General features: G+C 45.6%; 1 protein-coding gene across 1 annotated transcript in view; it reads right to left on the bottom strand.

Moving 5' to 3' along the window:
- Positions 1–3,679: 3,679 nt before the first annotated feature.
- FAT3 (FAT atypical cadherin 3) overlaps positions 3,680–23,288 on the bottom strand; it is a 652,865-nt gene continuing 633,256 nt past the window's right edge. The window contains exons 23-28 of the mRNA XM_055320836.1: positions 18,733–18,886; positions 16,189–16,844; positions 12,388–12,501; positions 10,694–10,753; positions 10,101–10,136; positions 3,680–9,452 (exon numbers count right to left, since the gene is read on the bottom strand). Coding sequence (XP_055176811.1) covers positions 8,830–9,452; positions 10,101–10,136; positions 10,694–10,753; positions 12,388–12,501; positions 16,189–16,844; positions 18,733–18,886 — 1,643 coding nt within the window. The 3' untranslated portion in view covers positions 3,680–8,829. The remainder of the gene's footprint in view (positions 9,453–10,100; positions 10,137–10,693; positions 10,754–12,387; positions 12,502–16,188; positions 16,845–18,732; positions 18,887–23,288) is intronic.

The raw sequence follows: 23,288 nt of genomic DNA, 5'->3' as shown, positions 1-23,288 counted from the left end.
ACCTTGTGTCCTGAATTCTTAATTAATTATATTCTGGGCTGTGAAAAAGTCCCTTTGTGCTCAGAGCCCAAGCCTTTTCCTGTGCTAGGTGAATTATTTACACGGTAAATCTTATCATGGCCTTTCAGTTTTGTTCTTGAAGTTGTTGCCCTTTTGGTCATTTTAATCTCATTCTTCTCAGAGTCAATTTCCTACCATTTAGAACAAGTATGCCCACCGTTAGCCTTCCCACACACCTAGATCTCATCATCTGTCACTGAATTCCTTTGTGACCCAGTTAAATGCCATTTCTTTCTGGATCACAGAAATGATTCAACCTTAAAATCTCTGCCTCAAGAGGTAGGACCTGGCATTGATCAGGGACTCGGCTTCATTAGGAGATGCCAGGATGATAGGGATGATGAACCTCAGCAGCCATAGGTGGCTGCATCAAGGCCCCTCCCTCCTATCTGTGCAAAACACATTTATTTTAACAAGGTGCTCGATAATGTGCCAGAGAGCATTGTCAGAAAGCATGACTCCAGAGAACACCTGAGCTTGAACTCAAAGGATTTTTCTATTTTTATTAATAGTTTTAATCATTACTATCTGAACTGTTTCTCTAGTAGCCAGATGAGATGGGATCCCTGAAAATTCCCTTTCTGCACAGTGGAATCCAAATGAAAATTATGAAAAAATAATATGTGGCTACCATTTGAGTGCTTATTATTTGTCAGACAGTATACTGAGCAGTTTGCATGTACCGCATCACTGTTTTCTTGCAACCTACCTATCTTACAGACTATGCAACTGAAGTACAGAGCGATTAAGCAACTCAGTTAAGTTCACACGGCTAGTATGTATCTGAGTCCAAGTCAAAAATCCAGCTGTGCTTCCAGACATTAATGTGCATACACATATGAATTGCCTGGAGAACTTGTTAACATGAGGATTCTGACTCAGTGGTCTGGGATTCTGTATACCTAGCATGCTCTCTGGTGAGATCGATGCTGCTGGTCTGTGGACCACAATTTGAGGAGCAAGGAGGTAGACCCTAACTACACATTATGTTTCCTCTCAATGACCCTTCTTTGTTTTCAACTGATGAAAGTCCATATTAGAAATTCATGTTTTAAGGATTACTTTGAGTTTTTCTACAGCACAGAGATAAACAATTTCAAGGCTAAAATATGTGGAAGAATGATCATTCAGACATGACCCGTTGTTAGAAGACCCTCAGCATTTAATCTGTATAGAATCTGCTTATGGTTTTCTTGGTAACACCTAACTTTCCTGAACAATCTTGTTTAAATGTAGGACCTCAGAGCTGGACATTTAGTATCTCAGAGAGAATGAGTTTTTGGTGGTTCTACCAGCCAAAGGAAGGAAGGGAGGAAGGAAGGAAAGTACAGACAATTAAAGGAACATGAAAAAAATGTTCTAGAATTTTCTATTTTTAAACTCTTGTTCTTGCTCAGCTTGTTAGGCTGTCTTGGCATTTGTGCCAGTTTGTTCCAAGGTATTATTTATTGTTAGATATTTAGGCTGTTCCAAATCTTATTAAAGACAGTATGAAATAGGCATAATTGGCTAAAAATTAATTAGATTTTAACAAGTAAAGGAATGGACACAAGGGGTGCCTGGTTGGCTTAGTCAGCCGAGCATGTGACTCTTGATCTCAGGATCATGAGTTCAAGCCTGACTCTGCATGAAAAATGGAAATTACTAATTGCTATGAGTCTGAAGAAACGGAGGAGGGGCCATTGGTAGAAATTCCAGAGGGATTCTGCAGGGACTGGCAGGTCTGATGCTATCCTCTGAAAGCCCTTCTTACCAGGTTGGCCCTTCCTCCTGTCTGGGATTGGAACTTTGGGAGGGGTTCCCACCACATTGGCATCATTTATGCTGAACCCCTGCATTTCTTCTGGGAGTCTGGAATTTTGGTACATCCCAGGCAGAGGCTTTAGGTGACACTAGTCTCCAATAAAGCCTTGGATGCTGAGTACCTAATGAGTTCCTCTGGTTGTTTCACGGCCATGATTACAACCATACGCTGAGTCCAGAGTCCCAGGGAGTCATCAAAACTGGGAATTGGTGTTGGGGACCCCTGACCTGGGCCCATAAAAAGAAGTGACTTTTCACAGAGACCTCTTTCCAAGCTAGGAACTGACCCTTTTACTTTAAAGAACCAGTAAACAATAAAGATAGACAGCAAAAGGCTTTTCTTTTCTTGTTTCCCCAACAGACCACTGCTATTTCTTAAGTGACATCTCTGGATTACTCTGTCATTTTTGAGGCATGGATGGAGATGTAAAGAAATTTTCTCTCTGTTAAGGGCGGCCACATGAAAGGCACAGACGTGAATGTTTTCCTAGTGCTCAACTCATGACCCTATTACTGTGTTGTGGGGTTGAAAGGCAGGAGACTTGGAACATTTTCAACACCTCTTTCCTCTCTGGAAATCCTTCTCACCGCAGTTACCAAATTCAGCAAAATGAGGGAGGATTTATGAGGTCAAGGGGATTTAGCGGGAGACATCATTGATGACATTTTCAGTCAAGAATATTCAGTGGAGGGCTGGTATTGTACAGGGAACCAAAGACAATGAAGACATGACTCTGCTTTCAAGTAGCTCATGGTCTGGTCGGGGAGCCAGAGGGATGCTGGAGTTGGCTCATACTGGCTTGCAAGAGTCACTGTTGGTTAGACTTTGTGAGCCCCTTTACGTTATCTTAGTAGGTTGAAATCAGCCACGATAGGAGTATTTATACGGTGAAAGCGGCCAAATGCACTAAATTGGTGCTCTCCTTCTTTTATCCAGTTGCTTAGCATTTACTTGCAGGATGACCTAGTGACCAGAGGATCTCCGTACACCTAGCTCTGCCAGCATAGTAAGGAGAAACTGAATGCCTAGCCAGGGCCTACTCTGCAGAGTGGCTCCATAATCCTGGTGAGGGCGAGGCAGGCAGTTTTGCTGCAGGCACAGGCAAGGGTCCACTCCAGGGGTAGCCCAGAGGACTGGGGAGCTGAGGGGGCTTTTTGCTGCTGGGGCTCACCCAGGGTTGTTCTGCCAGCAGGCCTGGGCCTCCTTCACCAAGCAAGGCAGAGGGTGCCCCTCTCCTTTTGGAGTCCTTCCTGGTGTCAGGCTAACTTCTTGTAATGCCACTGTCTCTTCAAAATATCAATTTGTTCTCCACCCCAAGTTTTGTGTATATTTTGACTTTCACTCTGTATGGAGAATTTTCTAGAGCTTTTTGGAGGGAAACTCATGCTGTGTTCCAAACTTTAGGATTTTTTATTTGTTTGGGTGTTTCTTTTGTTTTTGTTTGGGGAGACCAGTACTGGAGAAGCTGCCTAGAAGGCATGGGGAGGTGTGGAGGAGACATTTCCGCAGAGGTAGGGCTTGAAGGCCCTTATTTTTCCAAGCCTCTAGGACTGTGTTCATTCTCATCAGGCAAATCCCTACAGAGTATGTGCCCAGTAAGAAGCTATGTAGGATTCCAACACATGTGCACCAGAACCAATGGAAGTCTTTCTGGAGGTAAGAAATCTCTGAAGAAACCACCATCCCCCACAAAAATATGACTGCTTAAGTACCACAGGAGCAATCAACTGAAGGCGAATAAAAGAAAAACACTTAAAAAGGATCAACACAATTGCTAGTTTCATTTCTTTTCTTTTTACTTGAAAACTTATTTTAACCATCAAATTTTGGCAATTACAAACCTGTACACTGTTGGTTTTTTTTTTTTTTGTTTGTTTGTTTTGTTTTGTTTTTGGCTGTCTTTTGTTGGTTTTTCTTTCATTTTTTTCTTTCTTTCTTTTTCTTTCTTTTTTTTTTTTTTTTTAGAAAAAAACACAAGACTGAATACAGCCAACAGCAATATATGCAGAAACAATCCATTTCTGTAAGGGACAAGATTCACTTGAAGTGTTAGCTTTTCCCTTTGCATAAGGTTTGGTGTGTGGTATGTGTGCAAGTTTAGGGGAGTTCGTGTGTGTGTGTGTGTGTGTGTGTGTGTGTAAAGAAATGACATACTTCATCCGAATTTGAAATGGCATAAAAAACAGGTACTTGGTAACTGGGAAAAATACACTTGTTTTAAAAAATGTTGATACAAACATTTTCTTGGAAACAGAGAAAGTTAAATGAAAACAGTAGAACCAAAGAAAGGTTACAGTACATTTTGAAATGATTAAAAAACATCATTTTCAAATCGAAAATCCTGTGTGTGTGTGTGTGTGTGTGTAGTTACCTCAAAAGTTTGCAGACCAACAGCATGAGTGACTTAGAATTATATTCGACTCCCTCCCTCCCAAATTAAAGCATCCTGATAGGCATCAAATACAGTATCTACAAAAGCCTGGAAAATTGAAACCATTATATACAATTTTATAAACATTTTAAACACCAAAACATACATCTTTTACAAACCAGCCTGTTTGTAACAGGTAAATTTACAAGACAATCTCTCTGATACAGTGCTTAAAAAGAACTGCTTCCATTTCCTGAACACATCTGTCACCTCCCGAAATGCAGTAGTACGGGCTTGGAAAGTTGTTAAGTAGTAGCAATTCAGGTATTTGTTTGCCGGAAGGGTGCTACGGTCCATACCAATGGATCCAAACACACTTCAAATGACTGTACGATTCTCTAGTGCATCTTCAACACTGGAAGAGACTAATTATGGCCTTTGTGTAATATCACATACTTGTAATTATTGCTTTTCATTATTACATGAGGATAGAAAATCTGACTCTTTTCCTACCTCTTAGCCAGCTGGCTATGTATTAACTGATGCCAAACCCACAAATGGTGACTTTAAACTCTAGAATTATGCAACCAGAAGCTTAAAGCCTTTGTGGATTTCCACCAGAATAATGTGCAGTTGAATGTCACAAGACAAAAACCAAGCATAAACACGTAACTGCCTTCTCACAGACCACACAAAATGAGAACTCTGAAGCAGCACCTCTTCACATCTCCATTTCTTACGGATTGAAACTAAAAACATAAAACATAAAAGCAATGTGTGTTGCACTGGGAGGGCACAAGTGTGAAGAAACCAGACAATTATCTGGGCAGCCCATGCAAAATGAACACTAGATCTTCCTGGATTTGCTCCCAGGGAAGTGTTTTCTGGGTCTCACACGATTCTTTGTGGTAATCTTTTTTCTCAATTACCCTGACTTTGATTACATAGACACAGCATTGGTGGGGGCAGTGGGCAGGGTGTGGGGGTGAGTAAGTAGGAGTTGGCCAGTGGTGTATATGTTTGACTCACTTCTTTTTCCAGGCTGTGCTAGTGATTCCTGGGGGCAGTCCCAGATAAGTTCTAGGAATGCATCATAAATGCCCTTTCCAGGCCTTCCAACTGATTGTCTGATAGGGTAAACCTCAAATGCATAGACTTGACCTGCTCTTCCTACTAAGTCTTCTACAACGGCATCTCACAAATGGGCAGGACATGAGTAAATGGCAAGCTGGCACGGAATGGAACTCAGCAGCAAAACGCTTGCAGAAGGAAGCAAATGAACACGTACTTTATTCATCTTTTACAACCCCAAAGCTTCTGCTTACTACAGGACAAACACCAATGGTCCAGTCCAGCTACTCTCAACCTTACAAGACTGTGTGCAATATAGGTAAAGTGCCTGTAACAGGCTATGGAAAATGGCTCCCAGGAGGTAGCATGCACGATAGAAAAAAGGGCAAGACACTTATTGGCTTACATATTTTCCATGTGGTTCATCATGGCCAAGCGGGGAGGAACAAACACCAGAACTGGCAGTGGTGGGTTGGGGGGGGTGCGCTGAAGGCTCGAGGAAAAAAAAAAAAAAAAAAGAGAAAACTGCATCCAGTAGGTAACATTATAATCAAAGTTTTGCTATAATTGATGCCTGGCCTGAGTTCCCTTCTGTAATTATCATTCCATCCTTATTTTAGAAAACATTCATTTGGTAAAAGCAGCATTTTGATAAATGTCCAAAGATATGTGTGAATTCTGTAACTGCATCTTTCCTGGGGGTGGGGTGGGGTAGGAGGAGCTGCAAGGAAACATGAGATCCTAAGGATTCCAGAGAAATAATCTCCGCGAATTCTCTCTTCTAGCATATTTCAAGGCAGGAATGTGGGAGGTCAGAAGGTTCCAGCAGAAGCAGGCAGATACCATGTCCCAGGAAGTTAGGTGGTGAGAAAGAATACTGGTTAAATGATGGGTTCTAGTTTAGCTACTTCACTTTCTGCATGAGCTTGGGCAAGTCTCATCCCCTCTCTGGCCATGTTTCCTCTTTTATAAAAAACAGAGATTAGACAAGCAGACAGCTCTTTGGGTCAGCGGTCACCCCACCCAGTTCTATGCTGGCCTGACCGCAAGCCGTCCTGTAACGTACAGGGAAAACTAGCTATCCCCCAAAAGTGAAAAGATACCATGTGTTCAAAGGTAATGAAAACATAACACATGCTTGTCCGGTACACATTTAGCTGCAGAGCTACTCTGCAGAAAATCAGGGAGAAGATCTGCTGAAGAAAGAGGTATTTTATCTAGGTCAGAGCAAAAAGAGTGGGCACAATTTTCTTGGGTGACTTCACAACAGCATTAGGATCTATTTATTCCTTCATTACCGTGTCACTCAGGCATTCTCCCTTGAGGAGATGCTGTGTAAGCAGGAGTGACTCATCGGCATTAATCTCGTTCTAATATTTCCTGGGGGCAAATGAATTGTTGGTTTTACTTTGATGGTTTTTATGTCATTGCATTATTAAAAGTGTAGCAGTGATTCTATTCTAGGCCATTAGTTCATCATTTTCTCCGTGACGCTTGCAAATGTGCTTCTTACCTAAGAAAAATACCAAAGACTTTATTCTCAAAAGCAGCCTCAGTGAAATTTCATTTATTTCAAGACCACAGGGCGGGTGATGCTTCCATGAGTAGGTCCAACCAAGAGACAGGGAGAGGAGAAAAGCTGAAAAATCTGTGAAGTGTATCCTTGACTCAGGAAGCTTGGGAATGAAAAGGAATATTTTTTTTTTTTTTTTTTTTTTTACAACGAACTTCAGAACACTGACTCCTACAAAGAAGTGCCTGAGCACAACTGAAGCAACTAAAAATATGTCTGAGAGGATGATACACAGATTCAGGACAGTACAATCAACACACCAATGCCATATGTCACCAGAAACCGTGGACACAGAGATTTGCTCATGAAGCAGATAGTGCAAATATGCATTTATTTACCATGGCCACCATGCACGCAGCCATAATCTGATTGAAGCAGAAGAGGAAAGTCACTCAACTTAGTAACTTTAAGCTTTGAGTATTGGGGTTATCGTATCTCTGGCGGAATGATTCTCCTGTCAATTTTGGAAATTCAGGGCCAGAGCCCACATGTCAGAAGACAGGAGAACCCCGGGGTGTAATTAAACATTACACATCTTTCAAAGATGAGTTTAGTCCTGGAAAAACTATAACAAAATATTATTATTTTTTTTAAAAAGCACAGTTTTGTTTTAAGTCAATATAAATGGCAGTACCTAAATAAAGTTAACTGAACCGGAGTAAAATATGGCATTTGGTGTTTCTCTAACATTGTAGAGATCAGAGAAATTGGAAGGTCTGCCTTGCTGGCAGGATTTTCAACACAGTCCACATCCTAAAACCTTCAGGTTAGCTTTCCTCAAGAGCAGCCTTATTGAGTGCAAGCACATTTATTTGTACATAGGCCCAGACACACAGACTATTATAATCTATACACGAGAACTACTCTACTTTCTTCTTTTTCAAACATAATTGCATTTATAGTGATGATGCTACCAATTTAAAATAACACTTAGACTTTATCTGCATTATCAAGAATTGTGATTATCCAGCTGAAAACTTTGAAAGTCCATTTCCCTTTTTCCCACTGAATTTGAATTCTGTTTAAACCTCTAAATGAACAATGTGCCCAAGTATGATTTTTTTACTCCTTTTCCTTCCTGATTCTCAGAACAAAGGCCATTTCTACAGTCATATTAAAATTGTAGCTATAGCCAGGAATATTTACCGGAAAACACACAGAAAAAAAAAAAGAAACCAGATAATCACATTCTTTCTAATGTCTGAACAATGCTAACCTTCCCCCAACCCACAAAAGCAAGCCCAAATATTCTCATATTCCTCTCCACTGATATCTTTCTCAAAGATCATAAAGCCCAGCTATATTATATTGGAGGCTTAACACAAACAAAAATAACTAAGCGTACGAACCATGTTACCCAAACCTAATTTTATAGCTGAAAACTGGACAGCTCATTAAAGAAAAATAGAATTGATTTTAAAGGCTTCAGCCCATTTTTTTGTTGATTTAAAAAAAATTTCTCTTTTCTTTTGCCTAAGAGACTAACTTTTCCAACCATCATAACTACTATTTTCATTCCCCCTCCCCCCATTGGCTCAAAATGACATGCAACAGTGCCTCTTTGCTCGTTGCCAGGTATGAATACTGCTGGCTCTGCCGCTGTAACCCTTCCGGGTCCCCATACTGCACAAAGCCACACGAGACGGGCTGTGTAACCAAGCAGGTGGAGTGTATTCCTTCGTCGACACTCGGTGCCCGGTCTTGGTCGTGAACGCAGGTACCTACTGCAAGGCTCTCTCTGTCACTTCTAAGAAACAATCGGAGCCTTTCCTTGTCACCCAGCTGGAGTGGAGCTTGCCCATGCCCGACGGCAGGACTTGTGAAGAAGTTCCTGGCGGCACGTGTGGTGTCCTTCGGGCTACCGGCTGCGGAGACAGTCGCCAGCGCGGCCAGCTTCCTTCCCGTGGTTCAGCCACAGACAGTGCCAAGCACCCCCGGCAGGTGCGCCGTCTACACCTGGGTCTGGTGCTGAGTCTCGATGAAGGGAATGTGCAGGCTGGCGAGACTGAGCTCTCCCACGCTCTCGTAGTCACTCATGGCTGCTTCGGAATCGTCAAAGCCGCAGCTGGCCGACACATCCGAGGACGAGGTGCCTCTGGAATTGTGCAAGGACAGAGACACGCCGTCGGCGGGGCCCGCCGTCTCCGCGCCCTGGTTCAGGCTCACGGCAAAAGTACTAAACTCACAGGCAGCGGGCGGGCCCACCAAATCCGTGTCGTTGGGGAACGGGTGGGGGGGGAGGTACTGGCTGGGGTGGAACTGGGGCCGCCTCCTGCAGTCGGGGCTCAGCGTGCCAGCCAGCGACACGGGCTGGGAGGGTGGCAGGGCCTCGTACTGGTCCGGGAAGTCCTCCGGCAGCGGAGGCGGCAGCTGGTCCTGGGGCAGGAACTCCTCCTCGTGGGGCGGCGGGTACTCGCTGTCGATGTCATAGCCGCCCAGGTAGTAGTCGCTCTCCAGCTCCCGCGTGCTGCCCTGCTGCGCAGAGCCTCCCTCCTGGTTCTCGTAGTTGGGCACTTCCTCTATGTCCGACAGGCGGGCCCCGGGCATCCAGTCCGAGGTGTCCCAGTGGTAGGCTGTGGGAGAAGCGCCCTGATGGTTAATTTCCTGCAGACTGGAGCTGGGGTGCGCTCGGAAAAGGGGTGGACAGGGACACAGCACCTGACATGCAATTAACACCCAAGAGGCCCTAAGATGCCAGGGGCATGTGCATGCTCCTTACAGGGCTCTAGCAGGGACCAGCCATGCTCTGGCCCCTGGAGAATGAGGCGATGGCCACTCTGAGAGATAGATGGTGCCTGGCTGCTGCAGAGCCTCACACTCGGCCTTGCCGGGAGGGATGGCCAGCCCAGCCGGGGCATGCTGAGGAAACACAGTCCCAGCACCCCCTCCCCACTATTTCCTCTTCCTTTCTGTGTGCTGGATGCAGAGCCAGGCTGGCAGCATGCTCCCAGAGAGGGGGCGGGGGTGTGGGCCATACTGTGGTCCACAGAAGGCAGGGCGATGCATTGCAAATGGATGAAGGACACGCACAGTAGGGAGGCTGGGGGAGGGATGCTGGTGGGACTTTCTCTTCCAATGCCAAGCATACAAGACACCTGGAACATGCAAAATTCAGATCAAAGAAACCCAGAAAGGATGGAGAGAGAGGGACAGGGTAAGGGTGAGCTCAACAATTCAAAACATGTAAGTAAAATGTGATGCTGGGGTCGTGGCAGAGTCACCTCGGTTGTAGTTCTGTCCTTGGTCCATGATAGACACTGTTACAAATACAAAGTGAGACGTAAAGCTGATAATCTAAGCCAGGTGAAGAGGGTAACACAGAACATTTTAGATGACTTGAAAAGACATGCTCCTATTTCTTCTTGTTATTTGGAAAATAAAAAACAGATAAATCCCATCTATACCTGGCCCTAATTGTATTAAGTCACCACTAAGAGTTACCTGATGGAAATCAGATTATAGCTTTGAATGATTTCTTACACATTTCCAGCTTATAACAGGTGCTCAGTAGGTACATGTGGAACATAAGAGTGAGTTTAGTAGTAATCTGGATTCCAGCTGATTGGGTACTCTTCTCTTAGAGGGACTTTTATAAAAACGAGTACCCCATCGATTTAAAAACTTATGAGCTAATTTTTTAATTTTTTTTTCTCCAAAGTTTTAAAATGCATCCCAACCCCTAGAGAAACAGCCGGCATCCTCTAGGTGTCCAGCTGATTAAAAGCAACCCCAGATCAAAGTAACAAGGAAGCCATAGTTTCAAAAGGATAACCCCCTACACCAAAGAAATGTTATGGAAGAAAAAAGTAAATACCTTCATTCTCTATAGTGTCAACTACATTGTTGACAAGCTGAATGACAGTCACAATGGATGCTTGTGGCCAGGAAAAGAAGACAGGGGGAAGGGAAGGACAGTTTCTGGTTAGTCACGTATTTCAGATATAAGCCAACTTCTTTTCACAACAACGGCAACACCAAAGGCTCTGCATGCAAACACCCAAAGCCTCCCCAGTCTGCCCATTAAGGGGTGTTCCAATGAACGCTCTTATCTGGGGGGTCCTGGGGGTACTTGGAACAGAAGGGCAACAGCAGCCAGTCTGGGGCCAGTCCTCTGAAAGGCACAATCAGCAGGGATTGCTAGATCATAAATTCACACCTCATGGCCCAGTGAAATCAATCTGGGAAGGCAGTGGCTCATCAAGCTCATGCTAATTTCTCATTAATAACTCCCAAAGGCCCTCAGGGGAAGACCTCACATTCCCACAGATAATTATTTGCTGGTCAGCCGTGCTGCTCCAAACCAAATGCCAGAGATGGGAGGATCACCTTTGCAGGAGTGATGGCTTCGCACTCACATGATGATGCCACTGACCACCTAGAACCACCCAAGGCCCAGCTTCCACCAGTAAAGCACAGACAGGAGTCAGCAGCTGGCCTCTGAAATGGTTAGAATCTGGGAAGGAGAATTCTGTGCTCTCCATGGGTTGATTTAGCACCTGATAGCAGCAGTTTGCGGAGAGGTTATCAGGCTTAAAATGAATTTGTTGAAAATTCCTAACACCAACCTGGGTCAGGACCAACCCAGAAGGTTAAGCATGAAAGGCCAAATGTGTGAGCCTAAGGACACACAGAGCAGAGCCGGTACGAACAGTCAGCCAGGTATCATTGCCAGAGCTCTGCCTGGAGTGGAAACTTCCATTCTCCCGTGCATCCATATAAAATGCAAAGCAGTGACAGCCTTTGTTCTGTTTGGGGATGGGGGCAGGAGTAAGCATCATGGCAGACAGATGTGGAGGTATGCCCCTGACCAACCCATCCTCCAGAGCTGGTTCCTCAGCTCCGAAAACCCAGTCCAGCATTCAGATCCTCTCCAGAAAGATAAGTTCACAAGAGGTAGGGGTAGCAGCTTTGGGGTGTCAATGAGGTCCATGAACCATATGGAATTGCATGCAACATTTTGGGTAAATGTGCATTTTTCTAAGTTGCTGATCCACAGTCACAGTATTCATAGAGTCTCCAAAGCCCAAAACCCCAGATGATTATAAGGGGACTTCAATTGAATGATGATGCCGCTTCTAGGGGAGGAGTTTCTATGGGAAGGAGGTCTTACGTCTAAATGAATTTCTAATGATGGGGAGGTTGGGTATACAGGGAAGAGATTACAGCAGTAAAATTAGAAAAAGGAAAGAAATCAGAATTTTCTAGAGAGTATCATTTGGGATGAGGTGGTTCCCTTATGAGAAAAATCAAAGAGGAGGCATTTTTGGAGGTCAGGGAACTTGATCCACCTCTGACACGGATCCCTGGCCTGCCCACAGCTGCAGCTCAGTAGGTGCTCCCACAGCAATGACACCCAACGACGGGGCCAGCCCAAATGCTGGTGAACACACTCCCAAGTCCATGATCAGGTCAAGAAACAGAACCGATCACATCACCCGCCTCCCACCCACTGACCGCCAGCACAGGAGGCAGAACCCAAGCAGGGGGACACATGTCCTGAGCGCTTACCATTGTCGTCGCCAGAATCCGACTGGAAGGAGCTCAGGGACTGAACCTCAGAGTTGCTGCCTTTATTACTGCCTGCAAAGCAGGTCACTTCTCCGGAATCATCAACCCCTTTGTCTTTGCGGACAGCCGGAGAGAAAGCAGAAATGACACTGGTTACCTTGTGCGTATGTCTAGCCCCCCCGCCCTCAGGGTTCACTTCTCAGAGCTCTTTCATTTGCTTCGAGAAAATAATTTAGCTCCACAATGGAAAATTGATTGTGTCACTGGGGGCAAAGGTCTGTCAATCAAGTGATTTACATTATGGATTCGAAACCCTTAACCCGCGGTAAATGAGCTTCCAAAGAGCTGACAGCCGAAAGTAGCTGTTCCCTCCTCAAAGTGAGGCGACTAAGTGAAGAGCGAAGGCAGGATGAAGTGGCTGGGTTGCTCTTTGCCATTCAGAGTTAATTTAAATCATTTACATGAACCGACGTGGTGTCAACACCAGGTTAAATGAGATTACTTATAAAATAGGGGTATAAATATTTTATAGGCGAGAATGCCATTACATTCATCCCAACTTCCATCTCTGGGGAGCGAGTGGAGTTCTCAGCTTTGCCTTCTAGAGGGCAGCGTCACATCATTTTTGGGAGTGACAATGTTCTGCAAATCTGTGTGGCAGGAGGGCAGTCAGTGGTGTGGACGAGCTTTATCTACCCACTTCTTCCTTTTGGCTATGCAAGGACAGCCTGAGCAACACGTGCTTGCGCATGAGCAAGTGCATAGACACACACACACACACACACACACACACACTACAGGGCTATTCTCTTCTTTGATGATCTCTAAAGGAAGCAATAAAAACAAGCCATATCTTGATGTTGTCAAGTGAAAAAATGAATCAGTCACTTAGAGATGGTCGGGCCAGCTAACTCTGCCTTGCTTAACAAAGAAGGAAATCCACTCAATAAAAGCACAATACTTCGGGGGGAAATGTGAGCTTTGGCCTGAGGTAGATTTGGGAAATCAAGCTGTCACATTATGAAGTGAGTGGAGGAAAATGATCACCAGGAAAAGCTTCAAATCATCACATGACGTTATGGGGAGAAGAGACAGTGACTTGTGATTAAGGGCACGGTTGCTGCTGTTGGTGACTGTGGAAATCACTGTTTCTGCCACAAAGGGTGAGGTCGGTAACAGGCACTGTGGCTGCCCATCTGCTGTCGGATGCTGAAGCCACAGCGGAACGGTGAGTTGGATAAACCACTGATACAAGTGAAGCTGGATGCCGGAGAGGAATTCACCTCCCACTGGCCATACTGCCCCAAATAGGAAAATGTGTCTCAGCAAAGCGCAAGGTGAGGGCCGGGCTTAGCCCTGAACACTGGGAAGAAAACAACAAGTGACCCACTCCGGGTGGATGCAGTGCATCAAACTCCTTTCTTCATTTCATTTATTGTGTCCTCCATCGCTAAATTAAAAAAAAAAAAAAAAAAAAAAAAGCCTGATAGCCGGTGGATCGGCAAGGCTTTTTTAAAATCGAGCCATACTGGTCATTTGACAGGGGATGTATTTATGGTGAAAATCCAAGTGCAACCATGTGAGAGTGGCACTAGAAAGACAGAGTCCGCGGACAGCATGGTGGGGGCGGCCCCAGAAAAGAACAGAGGCCCTCCTCTGTCATCAGGTGTCCTCTCCCATTCAGACCCCTGTCCCTCCTTCTGGCTAACGCCCCCAAGAGTAGTACTGGTAAGAGCACAGGCTGTGGACCCTGATGGGCCAGGTTCTAATCCTCACCCCTCCTTTTGCTAGCTATGTGGTCTTGAGCCGCTTATTTCACCCATCTGCTCCTCCACTTGGGTGCCCGCGTGGGTAGCCATGAGGACTGAAGATCCAACATATAGCAGGGGCAGTTTTTTTACATTCTTCTGCTGCTTCCTCCCCAAATCTCTCTGTCCTTAACGTTTACATTCTGGATTCTGTGCTGACTCACTGAAACACTCTTCAGATGACCAAAAAGCTTGTAGGTGTCAAGCACGGTATTTTTTTTTTTTTTAGGCCTGTATCCTTCCCAATACTTTCACAGTGCGCAACCCTGCTAACCTTATCAATGGTCTTGGCTTCTGCATAGCTGCCCTGTCCTCTTTTCCTGTTCTCTTTCTCTCCCTTTCTGGTCTCTCTCCCTTCTGCCCACCTCCCACATGTAGGCATCTCCAAGTTCTTTCGGAGGTCCAGTTTGGCCATCCTTTCTTAGCTCTGGCTCCTTCAGTGAGCTCACCCCCCGCCCCCCGCCTACAGAGAGTCAACCACTGTGCATGCAGATGATGTTCAAACTTTCCTCTCTAGCTTTACCTGTCTCCTGAAAAACAGAACCTGTCAGGGAACCCTCATGTGCCCTCTACACTCATCAAGCTGCTTCCTGCTTCCGGAAGGCCCTTGTCAATAGTTTCTTACCAAAATCTTACTTATGCTTGAAGACACAGTAGGAATTTCTCCTTTCTCCACAAAGAGGCCCTTTACCTCCTCTGCTCAGACGCTTGCCAGCTCCATGTGAAAGCAGCCTCCTCTGACCCTCTACCCCAACATGTATCATAGTACTAAAACCCCAGCCTTTGGGAACTCCTGCTACGAGGGGATCTCTGCTGCTGAAATATAAAGCAGTATGGCCTGATGAAGTCACAGGTTATAACAGAGCTTGCCTTAGCTTCATCCTGACTGGTTTTAGGCAGGGGAAGCAATCACTGCTGCTCAATTAGATGTTCATGGAAGCTAGCTAACTGGTCTCTGCTTTCTTTGCTCTTTGGGCCTTTTCGGTCTGTTCTCCAGGGATCAATCAGAGCCATCTTTTAAAAATGTAAATTCGATCATGCCGCTCCTCTGCTTAAAAATCTGCATTGGGCGCCCGGGTGGCTCAGTGGTTGAGTGCCTGCCTTTGGCTCAGGTTGTGATCCCGGGGTCCTGGGATCGAGTCTGCACTGGGGTCCCTGCAGCGAACCTGCTTCTCCCTCTGCCTGTGTGTCTGCCTCTCTCTGTGTGTCTCTCATGAATAAATAAATAAAATCTTTAAAACAAACCTGCACTAATGTTGCCATTGAACTGCATTCACTTTCCCTCGTTGTTCACCAATCTCCAACTACCTTGACCTCCAACATGTCAGGGCCTTTCTCACCACAGGACCTTTGCACCTGTGGCTCTTTCCTTTGGCTAGACTACTGCTGCATGAGGCCTAAAGGAGAGGGAAATACCACTATCTGGACTGGACTTTTCCTGTCTTCAGGTTCACCCTCTTGTTTCTTGGACTCTGCATTCCAGCCAGATAGAATGGCTTGTGTCTTCTGAGAGGCTCCTCTACCTTTAATCCACGGTCCAACTCAAATGTCCCTCTGCGCCTCTCAAGTCTTCACCTAAGTCTAGAAACAGTTTCTTCCTCTGACCTTCTGGCATATGCTCTCGGTATATCCCTTATGTCACTACACCGTTTGAACTACCACCAGGGAGTGGTGTGCTTCTGTGAGGAGACCGTGGGCTTTTAGAGTTGGCAGCTCTGGATCTCCCACCCTCTCGGCCGCCTGTTACTAGCTTGGGACCTTGGACACCTGATGCTACTCTCTGAGCCTCATTTTCCCCGCCTGTAAATGGGGACAAGAACCAGAGCAATTTTCCTGAACATTCAATGCCACAACACGTCACAACAAGTGCGCTGCCTGGGCGGGTTCTCGCTCGGTTCCCCGATGCCCTCCTGCTGCGCCAGCGCCCCCCCCCCCCCCCCCGGCTTCCCGGGGACCCTAGAGGAACAAGGGACCCCCTGCGGCCCCTACTCACTGTCGGTTCCCGAGTCCCAGCCGTTCTTCCGGATGGAGTCGCAGTCGGAGCGGCAGGGCGACACGGCGGGCAGGTTGGGGGCCACACTGCACACCACCACGCCGCGCCTGGCCGTGAGGATGCGCGGGGACTCGGGGTGGAAGGTGGTCATCTCCTGGGGCTCGCCGCCCAGCCCGTCCACGATCTTATCCAGGTTGCTGCGGGAGTCGCCCTGGAAGCAGGGGGTGTAGGCCATGGGGCGCACGGGCACCTGCGGGGGCCCCACCTCCTGGTAGACGTTGCGCGCGTCCCCGGCGGCGCGCAGGCTCCGGAACGGGACGCCGTTGCTCTTGTGCAGCAGGGCGGCCGTGGCGGGGTCCTGCACCAGCGTGATGTTGTTGCGCGAGTAGTTCTTGCGGAAGACCTTCTTGCGGAAGACGGCGAAGAGGACCACCAGGACGAGGATGACCAAGAGGACCACGGCGATGCCGATGAGCTCCTCCTTGCCCACGTACGAGTGGCCGGCCTGGATGTTGGGCACCACCACGGGGCGCAGCCCGCAGTACTGGCCCACGTAGCCCGGCGTGCAGTTGCACACGAAGGAGCCGAACACGTTCACGCAGGAGCCCCCGTTCTCGCACTCCTCCCGCTCGCACTCGTTCACGTCCTCCTCACACCTTCGCGACAAAACACAGAGCCCGGCTCAGACTGCGGGTCCCGCAGCGCCGTCCCGGCGGCCCCGGTCTGGGGCAGGGAGCCCAGGGAGGGCGCGCGAGGGGCCACAGGTGCCGAGTGCGCCAGGTGCGCAGGTGCGCCGGGTGCGCGCCTCGGGGGGCGGGGGGCGGGGGGGCAGGGGCTCAGGGGCTCAGGGGCTCCTCCCAACCAAGCCGATCGCTCTCACGTAGCCTGACCCCATCCGGGTGGGAGGAGGGCAAAGACCCGCACAGGCGAGAGAAGGAGCCGCAAGGGAGCAAACGCGCTGTCGGAGAGGAACTGGTCTCCAGGTCTTCGGGGCCAGATGCATCTCAGAGTTTAAATTTTTACAATTTTAGAAACACCATCCAGTACGTGTCTTTCATGTTCGTAACACACCCGCCCCACTGCCGGAACTGGCGGGGGCCGAGGACCCCATAAGCACATGCATACACCAGTGCTTCTACAATAAAGCATATGGATACTCACACTAAATGAGAGAAATAAAGACTAGAAATAGTCTCAGAGCCATTTTGGCTGGGTTTGCCACCAAATTGGTTTGCCGCTAACCTACCCTTAACTCTTTTAGTTCTCTGAGTTTTGCGGATTATGGAATTGCAGGGAAACAGCAGTGAATCTATATATACCTTGAATAGGGTTTCCCGAGGTAAGAAATCTTTGGTTCTGACATTTGCCTCCAACAGTTACTGTCATTTTTGGTCTCTCTGGGAACTGTGTGTGTGTGTGTGTGTGTGTGTGTGTGCCTGTCTATGTGCACATGCATGAATGCATGACTGCAGGGTGGTTAACAGAGTAAGTGGGTAGGTGGGCTAGAGATCTAAATATCTTACAACAGATTCTGTGCTTACGATAAAAGTTAATACTAATGCAGATTATCAGGAAAGAATGATCAGAGCATTCTAATGAAAAATAATTAAATCAATTTTATTCTCCTCAAAGCAATCCATGGCTCACGTTGAGTATAATTATAAGGCAGGCATTTAAGTCTTATTCTTTCTTAGTTTAACATTATGTGAGAACATGGACCTTCCTTCTCCTTCACTTGTCTCTACTTCAGCAATTGCTCCGATGTGTTCATTTAAAGGCACGATCACTTATATCTTTGGTAATCCACCTTTTAAAATGTAGTCAAACGTCCCTAATTTGAACAGATTGAGGCCAGGTCATTTGGAAATTAGAATCACAGAGTATTTAAAAATAAATGCAGCTTTATTACTTTAAATTACATCCAACGATTCAAAGTCGGCTAAGTATTTCCTGGTAAAGTCCTCGGGAGATTTGCCTTAATGAATACATAAGACTGATCTGTAATTAGAATATCACTTGCTTGAGATTACATATATATACTTCTCAAATGATCAAGGATGGTTGGAAGTGGCGTTTCACTTAGAGCTTAAAACAGTCCCTTTCCATTTGACTAACACTTTAATTTCCCTCATTTCTTGGGGGGGGGGAAGGGTTTGCAAAGGAAAGGTATGCTTGAGTTTCTCAGAATGATCGTAAAACGTTAGGCAGTAGAGTCCAGTTAATGAGTTTTAGGGAAATGGGTAGTATGTCTGCCTCAGAATTATGCTGGAAATATTATGGGTCCTAGATGGATTTTTTTAAAAGAATTATTTTTTTAACTACAAAACACATAGTAATTACATAAAAATTTGCAAATATACAGAAGTATAAAGGAAAAAAATGTAAGTTACCAATAACCCCATTACCCAGAGATAATCCCTGTTAACATTTAATTTGCCTGTCCTACTAGTGGTAAATCTTCTGTCCCTATTAGTTGGTTACAGTTTTGCTTTCTTAGCAACAAGAAGCAGCAGATAGAAAGACTGTTGCACAATCTCAACTTACGTGACTCCAGTGAGCCCAGCTTTGCAATTACAGATGAAAGTGTTCCCGATGGGGTCGCAGGAGCCTCCATTCTGGCAGGGGTTTGGGAAGCAAGCTGTGATCTCCGACTCACAGTTTCTCCCGGTGAACTGTGAGAGACAGGTACACTGATAGCCTAGGGAGACAGAGGTCCTCATGAGCCACAGGTGCCACTGGCAATGCTCCGAGTGCAGGGACTCAGCCATCATGTGCCCTCCTGATTCCTGATTCCGAAGATGATTATCAAATTGGTTATTTTGAACTTGGGACCCATTTGCCACAAAGATGCCAAGTAATGGTTTGGGTCCCCTGTTAGTCCACAAAAATTCACTGAATTAACCACCTGCCTAAATGGGAGTGAGAATGGTGAGAGACACCCAAGAAATAGACCCCAAGAGCAGAGGTCAAGATGGGAGAAGATGCTTTCCTCAGCACACTACTACAAAAAGGCAGGAAGTTTCCAGGGAAGAGCAGTGTATCCCAGGTGCCATGCTGGTTCCTTTCCCGAACCCTCCCCCATCCTTGTGCCTTTTCTCCTTAGCTGAGAACCACATTTCCCACCTAGAGAGGAAGTGAGGGGAGGACAGGTAAAACTCAAATGAGCCTCAGTTTGACATATGCACAGGTAAATGGAAGAATCCCAGCCTTCACCCAGATCCCGTGTTTGGATCCTAATTTTCACATCTTTGTCAACTTGCTCTACTCATGAACCCAGCATGAGGAAACAGGCAGGAGTATCTCTACTGCAGAGAATATTAAATATTGGAGTGGGTAAGATTCAAAAGGACAATGGCATTATTTATCTCTCAGAGCTGGAAGGGATGAATAATTAGTAAGGATTTTCTTTTGCCCTACTTTAAAAGAATTTTAAATTCCTTTTTAAATTAAAGGTGTAAAGCACATAGTAAAGAGTCAGATAGTTCTCTAAGACCTATTTTGTACAACAGCAGCCCTACATCCCCTTGAACAGCAAAGCTGATCTTTGAACCACATGGGTTTGAACTGCCCAGGGTCACTTATGCATGAATTTTTAAAAGTTTGGTACTATACATATATTTTCTCTTCCCTATGGTTTTCTTTTTTTTGTTTTGTTTTGTTTTTATTTATTTATGATAGTCACAGAGAGAGAGAGAGGCAGAGACACAGGCAGAGGGAGAAGCAGGCTCCATGCACCGGGAGACCGACGTGGGATTCGATCCCGGGTCTCCAGGATCGCGCCCTGGGCCAAAGGCAGGCGCCAAACCGCTGGGCCACCCAGGGATCCCCCCTATGGTTTTCTTAATAACATTTTCTTTTCTCTAGCTTTCTTTAAGACTACAGTATATCATATGTATAACATATACAATATGTGTCAGTCGATGGTTTATGTTATTGGTAAGGCTTCTGGCCAAAGGTGGGCTCTATTAAGAGTTAAGTTTTAGAAAAAGTCAAAAGGTATACACAGATTTTCAACTGTGCCATGGGTCGGTGCCCCAACTCCCACTTCAAGGATCAATTGTCCTTATTGTTAATTCAACTCCAAACTCCTCTTTGACTAGGTTTCTCCGTGTATCGCTGTTTTGCCTGGTGTTCTGTATTTTCATAGCCTGCAGAAATCTTTCCTCTAAGGCTTTCTGATTACCCTGAGTGCCCTCTCGTCCTGCGGTGGAGCTGCTGTCCTGGGATCGCCCTCTCTGCTCTCCTGGGCTGGATCCAGTGTCTTTGGTATCCTCTGTCTTCCTTTACCTCTATCTCATTAGGGTACACTCTATAGTAGCTTTCAGAGAAAGGGTTTACAGCTCAATGTTGTGAGATCCTGCATAGCTGGAGGTGTCTTTGCTTCACCCTCACCCCCATTCTGTAGGCTGTGTACAGAATTCTCAGCAATTCCTTCGAGGTGGCCCTTGAGAAATTTGAAGTCTTTTGGTTCCTAAAGTTTGTACATGATCTTTTTTTTTCTTCTTCTCCAACAATGTGGAGGATCTTCCCAATTTTCTGAGATTTCACCATGACACGCTTTAGTATGGTCTTATTTCAACCAGTACTGGGCTCCCTGGAAATTCTTGTCCTTTAATTTTCGGAAAAGTTAATTATTTCATTGATGATTTCTATTCCTTTGTTTTCCTTGTTCTGTCTTTATGGAAGTTTTATGATTTAGATCTTAGATCTCCTAGACCTTCCTCTAGTTATTCTTCTTCTATTACATCTCCAAGGGTTTTTTTCTGTACTTTCTGAGACATTCTCATCTTCTGAAACTTTGAGATTTTCATTTATGTTGTCATTTTCCAAGGGCTCCTTTTTTTGTTCACTAAGGTTACATGTCTGAGTGTCTAAATGATAGCAGCCTGCTGCTCATGTTTTGTGGCTACAATATCTTATCTCTCTGAGGATATTAATATTTTTATGAAGTTTTCTCTTTGCATAGTTTTCTCCAAGTTGTTTTTTTCTCTGTTTCTTCATTTTGGTCTCTGTAATAGTGATTTTTATGTGTCATTTTGACTAGGCTGTGATACCCAATTGTTGGACAAACACAGTCCAGATGATGCTGTGAGGAATTCTGCAGCAACGTAGAAATTTTGCCTGAGTTTCCAGCCTGATGGTCTGCTCTGTGATTTCAGACTCAAGACTACAAAATCAACTCTTACATGAATTTTGAGCCTGCTGGCCTGCCCCATATATATAGCAGTTCAGACTTGCTATCCCCACAATTGTATGAGTCAGCTCCTTAAAACCTGTCTGTCTGTCTGTCTATCTATTATCTATCTATCCATCCATTCATCCATCCATCCATCCATCCATCCATCCATCCATCCATCCTATTGGTTCTGTTTCTCTGGAGAAGCTTAATATATTCCTTATCTTCCAAATTAGAGGATTTCCTACCTTCTATGACAATCCTTCCTTATCAGCTCAGATTGCAGAGTGGAGTGATAGGAAATTAGAAATCTAATAGGAAGCTCTGAGCACATGAGTGGGGTTTGTCAACTGTGATACTGTGATACTGTTTCAGTACCAGTGGGTTGGTAAATTTCCCCACTAATGACCCTTATCACCTGCCCAGAGGGAGAGTGAAGGCCTGGTTTCTAACATTCAGGGGATCAAGTGGTGGTAGAGGAGGGATGGTTGTGGGTCTCAGCATCCAATGAACACATGAGATTTACTTCTACCCACCTCCCCACTGACTAAATGCAGGGCAGTGCCAGGTGCTCCCTGTCTTCTCACTTCTGCAACTCACCTGCAGGCTCTGCCAGGGTCTGAGAGGGGGAGTGGTTACCTGGCCATGCAGAGAGAAGTGGGAATCTACGGTTCTGATTGCCTCTAGGACATTTTGACTAATTCTTATTTTAAGCCCTTCTCCCCATCTTTCCCCCTTTTAGAAGTGACTGATGCCTCCAGTTCCTAAGCTTTTCAGGTATTCAGTTTCAGATTTGTTTCTACTGGTCAACGTTTCAGCCTCTCAAAGCTCCACTTCTCTGTTCCTTAACAGCTGTCCCTTTGCCTCCCACCTTCAACCTGTGTCAGTGTTGTCTCCTTCTCAATCCCCTCACTCTTATGGCTTATGGCTTATTAAAATGCTTTTACTCATGCAATAGTGAGATTGTGACAGCAAGCTGCTACCATTTCCCTGAAGTGACCAATGAGACTTTCCTCATTTCTAAGAGCTTTTGTAAATGCTGTAAATAACCATTCTCTTGTTTGAAGGGTTTTTGGACTAGTCTCTGCTCCCCAGTGACTGATGCTGGGACTTCATAGATTGATTTTTTTTAAGTTTGTTTGTTTGTTTATTTATTTATTTATTTATTTTAGTAATCTCTGCACCCAACATGGGGTTTGAAATCATGACCTCAGAGATCAAGAGTTGCATGCTCTTTCTAGTGAGCCAGCTAGGTGCTCCCTATAGATTTATTTCTACAGGCATAACATAGTTAAAAATCTATAGATTAAAATAGCATATATGCTCATTTATGTTTACTCAACCCAAACGATAGAGATCTCTCACATCTAGGGGGACATTATGTCTGTGTGGGTTTTTATAGATTCAGAGCAAGAAATTCACCTTCAAGAAGCAGGTACAGGAGGCAAGAGAGAAATCTTTACATTCACAAAATGAGGGGACTACGTAGTCCCAGCCTCCCTGGCAACAAGAAACACAAAGGGCCAGAGATTGAGGCTCTGAGAGAGACCCAATGCTCTTGAATGCAACATCAATGAAACACCAGGGAACTAACTCTTAAGGAAAGACCATTTTTGATGTAAACTGTGTCCAAGGTGGCCAGCCTGATGTCTGTGGACAGAATGTAGGAGTCTGAGGTAAGCTTGCTTTAAATTATGCTGACTCGCCGTTGTTTTTTTTTACCAATTTGGGAAGCTGCTTGCCTTAATGGAATTGAGTGGAATTGATGAAAGCAGTTAGAACTGGGAATAATGCTTCTTTGTGTCACCTAGCTAGTCCTTGGCCAGAATAGCATGCCATTTAGAGGTAGAGTAACTTGTGAGGATGGATTAGATTCTTTTCTTGACTACCTGGGGGGTGGGGGGTGGGGGGGCAGGGAGTGGGG

This window comes from Nyctereutes procyonoides, unplaced genomic scaffold (assembly GCF_905146905.1).
Source record: "Nyctereutes procyonoides isolate TBG_1078 unplaced genomic scaffold, NYPRO_anot_genome, whole genome shotgun sequence".
NCBI lineage: Eukaryota > Metazoa > Chordata > Mammalia > Carnivora > Canidae > Nyctereutes > Nyctereutes procyonoides.
Note: the sequence above shows the minus strand (reverse complement) of the source record. Positions and strands in the feature narration are given on the sequence as shown.